General features: G+C 45.2%; 1 protein-coding gene across 1 annotated transcript in view; it reads right to left on the bottom strand.

Annotated features, from left to right (window-relative positions):
• The window catches only part of C1QTNF9 (C1q and TNF related 9), a 118,121-nt gene that overhangs the window by 8,051 nt on the left and 91,815 nt on the right, over positions 1–18,255 (bottom strand). The window contains exon 3 of the mRNA XM_069640038.1: positions 14,234–14,296. Within this exon, the coding sequence (XP_069496139.1) occupies positions 14,234–14,296 (63 nt within the window). The remainder of the gene's footprint in view (positions 1–14,233; positions 14,297–18,255) is intronic.

The raw sequence follows: 18,255 nt of genomic DNA, 5'->3' as shown, positions 1-18,255 counted from the left end.
ACAATTAAGATAAAACTGTCCAATGGAAACGTAGGAATTGGGAAAAGATGCAGTTTCTTTGAAGAGGTTTTTGTCCAATCATATGTGGGGGTGGATTGTAATTAAGCATCTGGGAGTGTTTTTACTGTTGCACAAATGTATATAAGATAAGAACTGATGTGGTTTGTTGAGACTTGGGCTAGTTTGGTCCTGAAACACCATCTAACTGCTCCCCGGATAATTATACAATAAACTTGCTTTATGTACAACAGTGTACTCACTTCCTAAGTGTTGGGCTTTTTTGGGTTAATATGATACCCTTAAGTGCCAGGTCTACGCAAAAAGAACAAGCATACTCGTCCTTGGCACTTAAGGGGTTAAAGGTCGATCTGCACATTTGGCGTCCCTGGGTGGGTTTGAGGCTTTCCGAGACATTGGGGGTCTCCTGTCTGCACCACTCAGCTGCGGCACCTCCTTGCAGGGACCAGTCTTCTGTGCACAGTGAAAAAGAGGTCTGCAAATGGCATATTGGTTAAAGGTCCATCTTCTCCCAAGAGTTGCAGTGGCATGCCCAGTTGTGCAGGACGACTTGACGGCGCACCACATCGGTGCACTTCAGGTTCACGTGAGTGCAAATTTGGGGTACAAAGCAAGAGAGGAAATAGGGTTAAAAAGGGCTGTTTCTTTCATTTAGGTTTTTTTGTAAAGGTAGACTCAGATTGTGTGTGTGTGAAATTAATTGTGGTTGCAGGGATTGGAAAAAGTGGTTATGTTTGACAGAGTGGTTGAATTTGTTTGTATTGTAAGTCCCTTGTATATATGTTTACCTAGTTTGTTGTTTGGAGGTGTGAGGGGGTATCTTACCCCCACAAACCCAATGCAAGGTTTTGCAAAAGAAGACAAGAAAACGAGAGGGAGAGTGTAGAGCAGGCACAAAAAGCAGAGGCTAAGCTTGTTCAAAAGAAATTGGTGAAGATCTGTTTAGAAGTGCAGTAGTTACAAATTCTATTGAGGGACAGGAGAAATTGGGACAACAGGGACACAGTGAACCGGATATGACACAGGGGTGGTTTGACGGGTATATGCATGGTCCAAGGCCTATGAGAGGCTTTCCAAGTTGCAGGGGAAGGGGGGTCATTTGGTAGGTTTGGAGGAATGAGTCATCGGTTCAATGGGCCGTTGGGAATCAGTTATGGAGGGTTCTATGGGATTCAGTGCTGGTCATGTGGAAGGGCGGGGCACGTGTCATGAGAATGTCATGAGTGGCCACAGTATTTCAGCACCGGAACTCAGCAGATGCAAACCCCGACCCTGCCATATGCCATAGGCTTTGTGCAATTGCAGTAAGCATGAGTTGAGCAAACCCTAGCGACTGGGGCTGCACAGACCTATGGGATCCCACCGATGATGCCAGCACAAGCATCAGTGCAAACAATGGACACAAATCCTTTACCCCAAGGAACAGTTGAACACTTCACTGGAGCAAGTCTTTTCAGGGGAAATACCTTTTCTCTCCCAGGTGCTAATATATGCCAGGAATAGGACAGCCCACAGGGGTCTCTGATGTGTGCAGTGCTGTCCATTACCACTGATCTTGACATGGGCCCTGGCAAGGTATGCAGGTAAGCCAAACGTTCACATTCATGGTTGACACAAGGACTACAAAATCCTGCATTAAGGAAGGTGAGTACCTCTTGTCAGGCAAAGTGATGGACACAGAGGGATTCTCTGGGGCTATCCTGACTGTTCCTTAAATGGAGATCTTTGCATCAAAGTATCCGGTAAGGGAAGCAGTGTGTTTTCAGACCTATTGAGCAACAGCACAAATAGGGGGTTCCCCTGCATGCAGCATTGCTTCTTTATGGGGTGATGGTTTTGTTGAGTTGGGTCCCGGGGATCAGAAATCAGCCCTGGCGGGTACCATTAGAGTTCTTATTTTGGCCTGATGTGCCACAGGAGGTAACACCAAACACCATTGTTACGATTCTCTTCGAAGCTGTAGTGATCAAGAAGAACAGAGTGGTTTTCCCAGGCACAGATAAGGAAGGTCGGAGAGTGGTGCACAGTTCTGTGTATCGATCCGACCTTGTCTCCGAGGGGTGTGTCTGATGAGCAATTGTTCAAAGACACTGAAGACATAGGAGAGATGGTCTTTGAAATTGCGGTCCCTTGTCAGATAGCGATGGAGCAAAGGGAAGTACCACAGACTATGCTCATCATTAAAAATACATTGACATTTTGGAAGGCAGATTTATGAGACCATTATGGCGCTGTTGAAGCAAGGCATAATACAACCTTCTGTGTCCCTATGCAATACGGCTATCTACGCTGTGAAGAAAGCAAAGGGGTCCAGTTGGAGGATGATCCAGGATTTGTGCCCCTCAAAAATATTGTTGAATTGAAATTTCCAGTGGTGTCGAATCCTGCCACCATTCTTTGTAACATACCTACTGGTTCAATCCACATGATGGTAATTGATTTAAAAAATGTCTTTTTCTCTGTTCCCTTACAGAGACATCAAACTATTGCAAAAATGTATATAAAATATATAAGATATGAAGTGATGTGGTTTGTTGAGACTTGGGTTAGTTTGGTTCTTCAACACCATCTAACTGATCCCCAGATAATTGTACAATATACTTGATTTATAACTGTGTACTCACTTCTTATGTATACAATGATACATGACATGATAATAGTACATTATAACAATTCAAAATTCAAGAAAAACTCCATCAAGTAAAAACCCCTAATTTGGAAGAGGCGCTAACCATAGCAAGAATAGCAGGAAGAAGTGTTGTGTGGTGCAAAGATACATAAAGACGTGAAACTAAAGGAACTCGATTGTATAACATAGCTGCACATACATGGCATCAACAAAATGCTCAGCATGGGTGATTATCCTCAAAAACAGATTTTCAAGACCAGTTGCAACAAAGTGTGTTTCAGATGCATGAGCAAAAACCATATCAGGATTGATGAACAATGTCCACCAAGAGACACAAGTTCTATATGTAAGAAAAAAGTTCACATTCACATAGCATGCAGAGCCAAATACCCTAAACAAGTGTCCGCAATTGAAGAAGTGGAACAGAACATTGACGTTCATGACAATGAGCAAGACGTGCTGGTAGCAGTACAATTTACCCAGTGCAAAAGAACCAAAACAACACATTGAAATAGAACAATTGATGAAAAGGACATAAGGATTCTGGCTGATTCGGGATCTGACCGCACCATTAACCCAATTGACAAATATAGGAACATTGTAGGCAGGTGCCAACCTAGAAGCATATGGCTGAGATATAATAAACCTATTAGGCTGCATAAATGGTGAAGTCATAGATAAAGACAGGAAAAGTAAATCATACTTGATGGTGGGGAGGCAACAGGGAGCCTCTCCGTTACCTTTCCACATCCCCATAAACTACATCCCTCCCCCTTTCCAAAACCTCCCTCCCCCTTCCACAGAAGAGGGGCATTGGGTGGCTGGAAAATGCAGGCGATATATTGTGTGTTCTCACCCGCATTTCCAGCCACCTGATTAGCCGAGCGCCCAGTTGCGAATGAACATTGAAGAAAAACAATGGCCAACAAAACAACTCCAACCACACACCCAATGAAGGGTTCACTGGCACATCATATCAGGGGAGCAACCACCATTGAGATTTGGGTAAGGGGACAATATTCCCAGACATTTAGGATTGTGACCTTGAAGCAGTTTATCAGCTCTACTTCGCAAAATTACTCTGTATTCTCTGTTGCAATGTAAAATAGCTGTATGGTGTGACAATATGGCTGAAACCTGAAGGAACAAAGGATTTATGACATTGTAGGAAAGATTGATGGATTAATTCAGTGAGGACTGTCTTTCACTTAGGAAGGATGAGTTTTTGAGATAAACTTTAACCCGTGGACAGCATGGGCTAAGGGGATTCACAAATCCAGGAGCTGTCACTGCAAAGTTTGATGGACTCGAAGAGTATGCCTATGTATATCGAATTGTCACTTGTAGGGGATGGAGTTTGGAAGATTGCTCATGGACGAACTACCTTTCCACCATAGGGCAGAGGGATTCTGGGCATTGTTACAAGGCCAAAACACCACATTTCACCTCTAATAAGTATAGAGTCTGTACATTTTCCCAGGGACATAACACTTCATTTCACCTATTAATTAGTGGGCATTGTCTCACTCATAGGAAAGATGGGTAGCAAGCAATTAGCTGTTCAAATAATGGGTTCAGAGAAAATACAAGGTCATAGGAACAAAGCGTGTCTTATTACCTGCAAGATGGATGACTCTATGGATTCAAAGAAGATAGACAATCAGTCCCCTGTAGGGAGGGTGGACTCAGGAAATTTTCTCAGGGGCATAAACAATATTCCACTTTTATGAGGCATGGGTTCTGGGTGTGTACCCATGGAAAAATAGGCTGCCAACTATAGGAAGGATGGGGTTGAGGAAATTGCCCATTGACAAATAACCTGCTACTTGTAGAAAAAATGGGCTCTGGGGATCACACAAGGAGAACACCTGCCATTAAAATGTGCAAATGCACCATTAAACGCTAAACAATCACAAGTTATTGTTATGTTGGACAAATTAATACTGATAACCAGCAAAGAGGTGGGGCGCCAGTCACGTGTAGGAAGGATTATTCCTGGGGAGCGCCCTCAGGATAATCATTTAGTTAATTGTGGGAGGGATGAATTTTGGCAATTCACCAGAGACAGAAATTGGTTGCCTGAAGGAAGGACAGTTCTGGGAATATAAAAAGAAATTGACAGAAATCAAGAACCTGTAAAGAACTAAAGAGAGTGGCTTAATTACTCAAATTGATCTCCCACAACACCCTTTTCAACCAGCCTTAGTCAGGGAAAGGTCAGGTTCCTTCACAAAGGGTATTGAACAAAAATACTGTATTTAAAATCCTGCATCAACCAAAGTCCCACATTTTGGGACTACAAAAATCTCGTATTCCAAAATGCTGAATAAGGGGAGCGGAGGATGCAGGGGTGTCCCCTGCACGCCTAATTCAGTATTTTGGTCTGCGGGGGTCATGGGGGTGTCCCCTGCATACACAACATGTGTTGCGGTGGACAACACCCCAAAAAACTCGAAAATGCCTATTGTGTTTGTGATTTTTTAGTTCGACATTTTGGTTTTCGTTATATTAACGTACATCCTTCACAAAGCACTCCTAGCTTATACATGGGTAGCATAAGCCAGACTCAAGTGTTATCACTGCAAGATGTGCCGTGGATTAATGACCCACAAGTAGAATGCAATTAAGGAAATAAAAATAAAACACGTGTTCAAGAATGGATTAATGAGATTAACATAGGGAACACATTCCGTAGAAAGGATAGAACCTGGGCTCCTCCTTGACCAGTCTTCTTTGCACTGCCTCTAGGCCTACCGAACGCTAAGGGACTGTAAGCTGTAACTCCTACAGCCCCCTGCCTCCTAGCACTTACCTAGAGCCTCGCTACCCTGACTACACTTACTCAGAGTCAGCTGCCCTGTTCACAATTCCCCTTTTTCTTCTCTCTTGCACGTCCCCCTCTCCCTTCCCCTTGCACTTCACATTGTCGCGCTTGCACGATCCGAATGACACAAGGCCTAGTAGGATCGTTTGTCTTGTGTTCCCTCTGTCTTCCCTCCCTTGTCTTGTGTCGCCTAGAAACACTTGTGTACGGGGGCGATATAAATGCCATATCATATCATCCAGGGATGTATAACCTGTCAATCAGAAGAACAAGTTCTGTGCTTTGAACTAAGGATTTACAATATGTCACGTAGTAAAGACATGTTCTGATCGGTCACCCAGGTATACAAAACTGTTCAAATATAGCAAAGATGGCTTCTATGGGTTCATCGGGATACTACTGACCCTAGAAAGGATAGGTTCATGCAGGGAAGGATCTAATGCTATTTGCAGAAAGAACGGGTCTAGGCATTCCCTGCAGAGACTGGGAACTTTGCCTGTAGGAAGGATGGGCGTCTGAGGTTTCACACAGCAAAAATAGAAATGGTCACATGCAGAAGGAATGTTTTTCAATGATTAAGCAAATAAGATACTTGAAAGTTAAGCACTAGAGTCAGGCATTTGTATTTTTAGTCTAGAGGGCACAGGTTCAAAGCCCAACTATGCCAACTCAACCTTTCTCCAGGTCTGTGCTCTATAAACTAACTAGCATTACAATGGCTTATCAAAATGCCTATCCTTCCATTGCTTAGAGAGTCAATAGCAGGAAGTGCTACATAAAACCATTATTCTTAACCTAGGGGACGAGAACAAATCAAACAGTATACACCTCTCGAATGATTACACTCGTAGAGAGCTCCACAACTTTCAGGCTGGATGGTCCAGAGACTGTCACAGAGATACAAAGGCTCCCCCTCTAATGCAGGATGGGCTCTAAGTGGTTATTTCAGGGACGAACAGGCTTTCACCTACAGTACAGGATGAGCTCTGTAGGTCAGAACAGGCATACAAAGTTGTTCACCCCATACAGTGGACTCGCATGGTAATTCCTACTAAAAAATAAATTAGACAAAAGTATATTTTTATTTGATACTTTTTGCATTGTCTAAACCATGGAACCTACCCACATGCCAAATTTCAGGTTTATAGCATGTTGGGAAGTATGCTGAACATTTCGAATAGACACACACACACATATCCAAGCATTGCCGACCACTTTAAAAAAAGCAAAAAATGTATATTTTATACTTTTTAAATTGTCTACACCATGAAACCTACCCACATGTTGCATTTCAGGTTTGGAGCATGTTGGGAAGTATGCTGAACATTTTGAATAGACACACACATATCCACAAATGTCCCTTGTATATATAGAGATGAATACAATACGACTGGAAAGGGGCAAAGGATTTATCAAAGAAACAGAGCCATCTATCTCTCAGACTTGATGGATTCAGAGCAGTTCCGAGGAACATGGGGCTTGAGAAATAGGTACAAGGATTGGCATCTGTATCAACACAACCCTTAACTAAGAATGGATGCACTTATTGGAATTGCACTGGATGCCTAACTCAACAATCTGCCATTTGAAATGTTCAAAATAGGGATGGACCAGTGGCGTACTTCTTGGTCTCTTTCTGAGGCCTCACATTGAGGGTGTTGAATGTACCTAATCATTTGGTTTCTGGCCTCACCCTAAAGGCATGAAATCTTGGAGTGATTTTGGATGCCAGGAAAGTGCAGTACCTTGACTATTACTGTAAACGCTCCTCTAGAAATGGGGCTTTCTGTATTCCTGAACCATTCAGTCTGGGTCCTCTCTCTGGAGGGCTCTCAAATCAAAGGTGCGGTGCACACACTATTTCCTCATATGTCCCCTTGTATTCACAACAGTGGGACACCACCCTCTATCCCCTTCACCATCTCCAATGTTTTCCCTGCTCTACTTTCTGCCTGCAGCTTTGCATAATCCTCTTCTACGATCCCTCACCATCACTCTCCATGAATTTGCCCAGTCTAATCTCTTTTAAGGGTTAGCAACTATAGTTCAGTTTTTACTATGGTTGTTGGCAGCCCTGGTGGTAGGGAGGCCATATGAGAAATGCATCAAAAGAGAAAAACAAGAACATCATTTTCAGAAAATGGCATGGTCTCATGTCCCAAAGCCTTCATCTCATTGTTCCCTGAATACTTACCAAGTGGGCGGGATGCTCGACTCAGGCAATGCTTTTAAGGAGTGTCATTGCCTCTCGCTTTGGCCTAGTGGCCTGGCACTGTGGTGGTGGGCACACTCAGTGGCGTAACAGAAGATTTGGGGGCCCGCTGCGAACCATGCTGAGGTCCCCCCACCAATTCGGCAACAAATCACGGGTCGCGCCACACTCTGGGCCAGCATAGATTACCACGCTTGTGCAATATGCGCAAATAAGCTGCTGAAGGGGTATGCCGCACACTGCACATGGAGAACGATATAAATATGTGTTCTAATGCAATTTACAGCACATTTTCTGAGAAGAATTGGCTAAAAAGCCATAGTGTTGGCAATTGTTTTGTAGGGTAACACCAATACAATACATGCAAGGCACCAAAAGTGCGCAGGAACATTGATGCTTTGCTATTAAAAATGCCATGCCACAATGAAAACATATCCAACTGGTTGCACAGTGTAGACCAGTGTAGACACGTAATAACATTACAGAAAAGCATGCCAGGCCACATTTAGACATACCTAGACTGGTTGCACCAAAATGCCAGCTGAACCAATAACACTCATCAAGAAGAGAGCACACATTCAAGCCTGCGTCTCTGCGGCCTCTAACAACACGGCCAAACTATTTAAAATCTTCAAGGCACTGGCCAATCCTGTTGCAATCTCTAACTCTCCTGTTCCCACAACAGGCCCTGTGTACGGCTTTGGCCTCTCGCTTCTCCGCTAAACCTCAGGACATCCTGTACTCTATCTCCTCTTCCTCTCCCTCTTCCTCCTCTCCCCCTTTTCCCATCTCTCCCTCTCCTTTTCCTTTCTCCTCTTTCTCTCTCATAACATCTGACACGGTTTCCAGACACGACCCATCTATAAAAGTGTTGTTGAAACAGGTGTTCACCCGCTCCTCCAGAACCATCAAGGACCATATTGACACCCTTGCTCCAGCCTTGGTCGATTTCTGTAATCACTCTTTTGGCACTGGAACTTTCCACTCTCCTGAACTCTGGGAAAAGCTGGCCATCCCCAAGCTTACTCTCCATAATGAATCTGTTGGTTGTCTCCAGGACCATCAGTCTGGCTTCAGAGCTGCCAGAGGCACGGAAACTGCACTCCTGAACACATGTGAAGATCTGGTCTCTAACCTACATTCTAGCATTCCTTCTGTCCTCATCCTCCTTGAACTTTCCTCTGCTTACGACACGGTCAACCACACCATCCTGATCAATTAACTCTGTGAGAACCTGGACATCACAGATCAGGCCTTGGGCTGGCTGACCTACGTCCTCTTGGACCGCTCCTCCTAGGTCCAACTTGGTCCCTTTCACCGCTCTACCTGTGGTGTTCCCCAGGGCTCTATCCTCACATCCTGGTTTTTTAACCTCTACTTGGCTCCTTTGGCCCACCTGATATTTACCTTCTGCTCTAACTTTCAGTGTTATGCGTATGATACTCAGCTTTCCTTCAGGCTCCCCTCAGCCTCCTCTCTCACTCATTCATGACTGTCTATCCACGATTCAGGATTGGTGCGCCTCCAACGATATCTGCCTTAGTGCCAGTAAGATGGAGATCCTTCTCAATGAGACCCCTGCCACTGCTTTCCCTCATTCTGGCCACCCGCCTCAGGCCCTCTTCCTTTGCCTTCCTGTGAGGCAAAAAACCTTGGTGTCATCTTCAACTCCACTCTCTCTTTCTCTCCCCAAATCTCGGACGTCGCCAAGAAGTCCCAGTACCAGCTGCACCTTCTCAAAGGGACTCTCCCCTTTATCACTTTCCCCGAGAAGCTCACTGTCCCCAGAGCACTGGTTCTCTCTTGGCTGGACTACTTCAACAGCCTCTTTCTCAATCTGCCTTCCACTACTCTCTGCCCCCTGCAACGAATCCAGAACAGGACTGCAAGACTTATCCTTGGCCTCAAGCCCAGGGACCGTATCTCTCCAGCATGAAATCTCTCCACTGGCTCCCGGTGGCTGCAAGGATCAAGTTCAAGACCCTTTTCATTGCTCACAAGGCTTTCTGGGTCTGGGACCTGCACTACATCCAACGCTCTCTTCCAAAATACCTTCCTTCTTGAGCCCTAAGGGTTAGTTGCTTCTCCAGGCAGAGAGTTGGGGGTAGATCTCTCTCCTCTGCAGGTGCCTCCATCTGGATTGGCCTCCCTCCCCCTCTGAAACTTGAGTCGGACCACCTGAAGTTTGGAAGCAGCTGAAAACATTGCTCTTCTTGTCTGCTTTCTCTCTCTCCTGCTGACCTACCTGACCTACCGGTCTGCTGTACCAACTGGTTGCTTGGCTACCCTCAGTCTCACTGAGTCCAGGCTCTTCCTTGATCAGTCACACGTGCATTGCCTCCGGGCCTACCACACACTTAGGGGCTGTAACTGTAACCATGCAGTCCCTTGTTCTCCTTGCACTACCCAGAGCCGCACTGCCATGGCTGCGCTGACTCAAAGCATTGCTGACCTGTTTTCCCCTCAAATCTCCCTTGCACTTCCCCCCTCCCTTTCCCCTTGCACTTCTCGTTCTCACACTTGCACGATCTGAATGACACAAGGCCTAGTCAGATCATTTGTCTTGTCCTCCCTCTGTATTCCCTCCCTTGTCTTGTTGCGCCTAGAAACACTTGTGTACAGGCGTGTTATATATGACTTATTATATCATATCATATATTTTGATCACAGATGCCCAGAAAAATATACAATGCCGCAGTAAGAAGCGACTAGACTGGCAGAACCCAAATGCCAGTCTAGCCAGGTAATTACACTTAGCAGTACTGCTTTATCTGAAATGCCCAGTTAAAAAAGTCATACCAAACTGAGGAATGACTAGAATGGCTGCACCAAAATGCCTCTCTAGCAACTAATACCACATATCATGCCTACTTAGCCTGGACATGGACAACCATTATTATTTATTGCACAATCCCACCCCCACACATCCCCTCTCCCTCCCATCCCCTACCCCAACCTCCTAAATCAGCTCATTGGCACAGAATTACCTCCACGTCGCTCTTCCTTGTCCCAGTGCTAACGTATGAGGCCCCTTCCCTCATAGGTAGGTACTGGGATGAGGAAGAGTGGGACTAGGAGTAATGAAGATTACATGTAGCTAAGTTAGGCATTACCTCCATGTACCTCTACCTCAACCTAGTACTTATGTATGAAGCACAATGCCTCATCCACAAGTACTGCCTCATACACAAGTACTGGGACGAGGAAGAATTGGGCTAAGAGTAATGAAGATTACCAATAAGTAATCAAGGCATTAAACATAAGTAGTGGCGCAACACCATTAAGCTGACTGGGCTTCAGCCTCCCCCCCCCTGAAATTGTGGGCTATGTTGACTTTACCTGGCTGACCTACAGAGCAGTTGCCAGACAGAAAAGGACACAGATGTTAAACAGCACCTGGGTTTCGCTGTTAACAAGGCCCCGGGCCAGCAATTACTAACGTACAGCACTTCACTGTTAGTACCTGCATTCAAATGCCAAATTTTTTAGGTTTAGGCAATTGAAATCGTGATGTGGGTTTAGTACCTGCATGCCAGGGGAGTGGTTTGAAGGGTAGAGAGGGAACAGGAGAACGGTCATTCTCACAGCAGTCCATAAGTGGGTGCTTTCAGACTTAAAGGGGAGATTTAACTGCTTGTAACATTGAAGCTGCGTTAGAATAGTCTTATTGAAATGCGTAAAGAAGTTAGTTGCCCCCACACAATTGGGTTTGCTCCTCCCCCACTGCACGTGAAGTTAGCGCCTCTCCCAGCATTTGAAGGGTTAGCCCCCCTGAAATGTAGATTTTTTGGCACCCCTGAACACAAGCACACACACCATTCACCATATATACACACACACACACCCAGCCATCCATGCATTTAATTGTGCACTCTTTCACCATACAGTCACACCCAGGCAGCCACCCATACATTTAAGTGTGCACCCTTTCACCATACAGGCACACCCAGGCACCCACCCATACATTTAAGTATGCACCCTTTCACCATACACTAACACAGGCAGCCACCTATACATTTAAGTGTGTACCCTTTCACCATACACGCACACACGCACACCCAGCCACCCATACATTTGTTTGTACCCTTTCACCATGCACTCACACACGCACATGTCATGGGGTTAAGGGAAGCCATAATACTTAAAAAAGAAATGGTTTCTTTTTGAAGTCACTCTGACTTCATAAAGAAATTATTTCCGTTAAGGACCGAACAGAACGGAAATAATTTCTTTATGAAGGCAGAGTGACTCCAAAAAGAAACTATTTCCCCACCGCATGACATGGAGGCCTACAGCCTAGGGCCTTCTTGTCATGGGGTGAGGGTAGCCCCCGGACTTCAAAAAAGTTTCTTTTTGTATTCACTCTGCCTTCATAAAGACATGTTTCTGTTACATAAATAATTTCTTTATGAAGGCAGAGTGAATTCAAAAAGAAACATTTAAAAAAGAAAACATTTAAAACAATATGTTTTTGCATTTTTTATCACTCCAGGACATGTGTGGGCAGGGGCCCCTGTTACGCACACTGAGCACATAGGCCAGCAGCTTGCACCTGCATGCCAGCAGACAATGCTGAATGAGCCTGCACAACTCAGAAACCCAAGTAAGCATTTTGCTTAGTCCAGGCTGGTGCCGGGGCAACCCCTGAATAGCAGGCTGTATGTTAAATAAACTGTCAGTCAGTTGATGCAGATGAGACCCAAGAAATAAAACAGCCATCATAAGTAAAATATAGACAGCAGCCCTTTAGAAGCAAGATGAGCAGATTTTGACAATTTCATGATGTGCCCGTGTTATCACCAGGCCAGATTAATGTTTGTCATTGGCACAAAATGAGGGGGCCACCCAGTGAGTCCTCCAGCGGTGATCCCCCATGCTCCACGCAGAAGCTCAACCCACGCAACAGACTGCTAGCGCCCGGCCAGCCAGGGCCTCAATGCATGTCGTAATCACGCTGCCTTAGGGCATGCCGCACGCTGCACTAAGCAAAAGATGTACAAATATGTTTTAATTGAACTTTACATCTTTTTCCTAGCTTACCAACAAGGGGTGGATGCTCCTGACCCCTAACGCCCAAATGTAGCAGCCGCCATCTTGATGTCATAATATAACATGTTCTCCAACTCATTATATAAACAATGTGATCAGAGAGGCTAGTTTTGTTAAAATTGGTTCTTGCATGCATGCCAATGTTAGAATGTATGTGCTGGTGGGTCTCCTGCACACGATTTTTCACCTTTGAAAAAGGGAGTACAAAACGAAGGAGTAAATGCACATGAAATCACCATTACTCTTTCATTTTACTTCCATTTTGTAAGAAGTGTCAAAGCTGCCAGAAAAGACCCAATTTACAATAAACTACAATGTGATCCAACTGCTATTAGCATTTTTGTAATGATTTAAACTGAAACCCTTCTGAGCAAGCAATGCATAGAGCAGTTGTTGCTCATTTCATGTTTCACACTCACCCTAGCAGGGAAATGTATGCACATTTGCATACTCATTTGGACACCTTTTCCTTTTGCTGTGAAGCCTGACCTGTTCCACTTGAGCAGCCGATGGCCCTTCTAAATGGCTCCTTCGCAGTGAGGGAAAGGAAAGGCTCCAATGCTTGGGGCGGACCAAAGGTCTTGCTCCTTAATTTGACGGTGTCAGGACACCCTTAATCCCCCTGGTAGTGGCACCTATGTGGCAAAGTACGAGTAGAAGAATCGGAGGTAGACATGGGCACCCAAAGAAGAGACGAAAACATCAGTGAGGAAAATGAAAATTAAAATTCTGATTAAACCCTGACAGTTCAAGTGTCCATGATGGCAAGCCCCAGGTTCAGCAAGAGGACAAGGAGTATACACAGCAAGACTAACAACTACGAACTGCATAGAGTGCCTCGATTCTCTACAGGGAGGCTTGTGTCGTTCTAGCTAGTGTGTGCAGTGAGCTTCAGAGACACACCTCCCCTGCTCAGCTCCACATTACACACACGCTGCCTACTGCTGCAATGCACAGTCTGAAGTACCTCGGCGATGGAATACTGAATGAAGATTTCACGACTAGTACAACTTTATGAGAGATTTATGTAAGTTATACACACCACCACAATTGCGGCCAGCTTTATTAAATCTCACAATGCATGTTACTCATCATGCTCTGGGTGCACAAACATTTGCAGCACGAACAACTTTCATTTGTTGTGAACAAAAAGCTCCCGGGAATACAGCTTGGGTGATATCAGCCCTATATCCTGAGACGTCCAATAAAGGCACCAGAGATACCTGTAAAGACTGGAGTGGGCTTGATCGCTGGGCCCTTCATGGATAGCATAGTCTTTTGTGGCGTGCTGTGAAGTTCTATGTTTCTAATGGCCGCTAATACTTTTTCGAAACTTGCCAAAAGTTAAACAGGGTTTCTCTTTTTTTCCAAAGGTTCAAAATGTATGTATGTTATTACCCTGAAAGATATCGTACCAATATGTATCATGGGATGTAACACACAAAGCTCGCAAGCAGCAGCTCTAAGTATTTCTATCCTTTAACCGCTGACATTCTCTCACCTGGATGTCCTCTTTCACCCTTTGCGCCATCTTTTCCTGACATCCCGGGAGGTCCTGCTCCACCTACAGAAAGAAAAAATGATAGTTATTTGAGTTAAGTATGTCACATACCAACTGACACAGAGGTAAAGGACAAATCCAAGCAAAGCTCCTTATTGGCTGCAGAGCCTGTCAGTAATGCTAGCTACTGCCTGCCTCTTGACTTACTTTTGCAGGCAGAAGGCTCCATGTCAATAAAGGCATCAGTTCAAAATTATAAAGGGTACCTAGAAATAATCTATGGTCCTCCAGTTTAAGATACAATACACAATAGAGATATGGACCAATAGATTGAGGATGACCGGAAAATGTTTTGTTAATTCTTCACAAAAATGATTTTATTTCATAATACAATTTTAAAATGCACAATGATTTTAGTACACATATAGACAATCTCACATTCATTTACTCCCCAACTCATACGCATTCATAAAATCATACCTATGCTCTCTTCATGTCAATGATAATGTTAATGTTAAAGGACATTTGTACCGGGCACTATCACCACCGGAGTGGTCCCTTGGCGCTCTGGCGGCTCTGAAAAGAGGAAAGGAGGGTGAGTTAATGGGAGGAAGCTGGAAAAGTGCAAGAAAGCAGTGATGCGCTGTGGGCAACCTCAGCCCGGTGGGTCCGTTGGCTGGGACTGGGGGGTTTGCAGCCGGTAATCATCGTGTACTGTTGTGCGAGTCTATGTGTTTTTTGTTTTGTTGTTGCAATGTAGTGAAGTTTGTGCAGTTTGTTGTGCTGTAAGGTTGTGGTTGTGTTTGGTTTGGAGTTTGAGAGGGGTAAGCAGAGGGGGAAATAGTTAGTGGAATTGGTTAGTTGGCATCTCTATCCTTATTTGACATGTTGGGCTTGAGTAATCTCCCTGGATGGGGTGTGGGAGCACTCCTGCACCTCTGTCCTGATCTGGGCCCGTCCGTTATTCAAGGTCCCTTTCACATCTCGCTCCCACCTCCACCGGCCTCCCTCACAACCCCACCCTTCCCACTGATACTGTCGGTCCAGAAAAAGTAGACACCCCTCAATCATAAGGCCATGTACTATATTGGCCGAAGACCAACCGCCTCATGTGTTTAGTATTAGAATTATATAGCCATAAGCTTGACTAAAGTGTGGCCATTTTAAAGGTGACTGAAATCGCCATGTTGTTTTCTCTAATGTTTGCTTTTTGCTTTCTGTTAAAACTGCTTTGCTGAAATATTATTCTGCTCTACTAGTGCATAACGCAAGGCTGCGCGAGGCATGTTAAAACATAACGCAGTAACCCAGACAGAAATGCCCGGTCCCCTCCCTCGCATATCCTTGGAAGTAAGCAGAGAGGCATCCTAATCCGTCCACAGGTGCCAGCTAGTCTCAAAAACACAGTAGAAATGCTAGAAACGAACATTAAATGACTTGAATTATGCTCTTCTTTGCGGCCCCCCTTTCCTGAGCCCTGTAGAGCCCTGGAGAGCAAGTTGACCCCCAGTACACAAATAGAAACTAAGAGATAGCAAGGCCTGGAATGTGTTTCTCCCCTGCACGCAGCTTGCTTGCAAGAACAGAAGCATTGTGTTCTTTTAAACAAAGACTTGTGTCTGTAGGCTCGCGAAAATTGCAAACTGTTGCTAAATGAATGTTCGAAGGTGTCATACTCGTCACCATTGTCAATCATCGTGCCCAGTTCAAAGGAAATGTATTAGGGGCGGTATTGGATGTGTCACTACTGATTACAAGATGCTAGATTTTTATATATGTAACTGTTGTATGATTCTTGCTCTTTTGCGTCCCCCGGGGTCTGGAAACACACGTCGCAGGGCGTGGGACCCAGTTGGCCAACTGAGACTATTTGCTTTGCAATAAACCCTAGATTTTGGGAACACAACCTCGTGTCTGGCGTATCAGTTCTTGTGTAGTGATTGTGCCTTGTTTCCACACCAGAGGGTCCCTCAGGGGCCCCTTCAACTAGTGCACCTGCCAATGTCCACAACTCAGTTAGTGTGGTAATTGCCAATATCCCAACAATTCTACAACACTGTGGTACCTGGTAGAAACTAAGGGGTGAGTGAAGATGTTGGATGGGGTTGGCTGGGGTTGTTGACGCCGTCTCCATGGGTGTCACCTGTGTTCCACTCTACCCGGCGTCACCCGTCCAGGTGCCGTGGGAGCGTCTCAGTCGGTTCTGGCAGCTGTCAGTGTCCTCTCCAGTTTAGTCATCCTTTTTCCTTTCTGTTGTTTCGGTTTTCAGTTTGAGTTTGTGGTGTTGAAGACCCAGATTTTTTTGTAATTTTCTGAATTTTAGGCGCTCTTTGGTGTTTCTTATTTCTTTTGGGATGTTGTTCCAAGTGTTTGCGGCTTAGTTGTAGAAGGAGGTGCCTCCAAGTTTTTTCTTAAGGTATGGTTTTAGTTCCAGGTGGATTACGTTGTTTGACCTGAGGAGTCTTGTTGGCTTGTAGATTGTTATTTTCTTTTGTAGGAATTCTGCTCCTTGTCCACTGATTGCCCTGTGCGTTATGCACATTGTTTTGAAGGTGATGCAATGTTTTACTAGGAGCCAGTGTAGTGTTTTAGGGTCAGAATATGGTATTTTCATTGATGTACCCATCTGAAAAAGACAACTAACACAAAGTTCTTGCACTCTTTCTTAAATACAGGTGTGTCTATCTGTATATGCCATAAATGGTATACAAAACGTCGACACGTGTTTCGGTTGGCTAAATCAGGCTTTATAACTGTAGCCTGTGTGAGGATCCAACCTTCATCAGGACAGAAGCTTTATGCCGGATATGCCTTGCTTCAAAAATGGGTGGAGTCATCCCCAATATATTATTATGGGTATCAACAATGCTTGACGCTAGGGGCGTATCAACAGGGTTATCCGTTATATCGTCCACCCCACTCGAACCCTGAGAGTCTTCAAGCTCCCCTTCCTCCTCACCTGATAATGATGAGAAATCCAACTTCTTCCAGCGGGATCGATGAATAGGAGTCCTCCTCTTCTTGTGTAGATAGGGTCGGCCTCGGGAGGAAGCCACCGTGACCCTTTGGGAAAGACTCAACGGTGACTCCCCCTGCGACAGACAAGCAGGCAAGGGGAAAAGCCTTGTGGCACAAAAACCCCGGAGCCTAGGAAGCCGATGAAACAGAAACAAGATGAGAATCCGAATCAGCTGAATATGGAGACCGGCGAACACGGCAGGTATGGGCTCCGCAAGGTATATTGAGAGAACGGAACAGATGGAAAGCAATGGGGGGGGGGGAGAGCCAGAGAGAGAGAGGGATACTCAAGAAAGGCAAAGGCAGGAGAGAAGAGAAAAGAGAACGAGCCAACCAAGCGCCCCAAGGAAGAAAAGGGCGCAAAGAGAGGAGAGAGAACGAACGGGACGAGAGAGGCAACAGGGGAAAAAAGGACAGAGGCGGAACACCGCCAAGCGAGTGAACTACGGAGCGCTAGCAACAATGAGGTATCAGAAGTTGCAACGCGCCGAACCGCCGAGCGTAAACAGGTAAATACACTCGGCGGCGGCCATGATGGAAAAGACTAGACCGCTAACGATGTTTGGGAGCACAACGTGGCGGCAGAGTCTGACGACCGCCAGGTTTCCACCTCTTCCACAAACGCCAAGAACTCGCGGTCGTGACAATGGGAGGAAGTACAGACGTTTTGGGCATAGTCCCTTGCAAACTCTGTCAATTCACAGCTTGTTCAATCAGAGCTGTTTCATCCACCAATGGCTTTTGATGGCTGAAAAGCCTTCTTAAATTGCTCCACCGTTGCAACATTCGCGGGACATGTATACATGTATATGAATTCTGTTGCGCTCACAGTCCATCTTTGAGTGTGGAAAATTCAAACTCAATTGTGTTCGTGTTGCTGTCAACGCTGGCACCTTGAATGGTATACATCCGTGTTTAACTGCACCTCGGGCATCTGAAAGGATTCATATACATGTGCCACAAATGTCCTGCAAATTTACCACTCTGAAGAAAGGAAATCGATA

The sequence above is a fragment of the Ambystoma mexicanum genome, chromosome 7q (assembly GCF_040938575.1).
Source record: "Ambystoma mexicanum isolate Mex_15411 chromosome 7q, UKY_AmexF1_1, whole genome shotgun sequence".
Lineage (NCBI taxonomy): Eukaryota > Metazoa > Chordata > Amphibia > Caudata > Ambystomatidae > Ambystoma > Ambystoma mexicanum.
The sequence above is the reverse complement of the archived record's forward strand: the minus strand, read 5'-3'. Positions and strand labels throughout refer to the sequence as shown.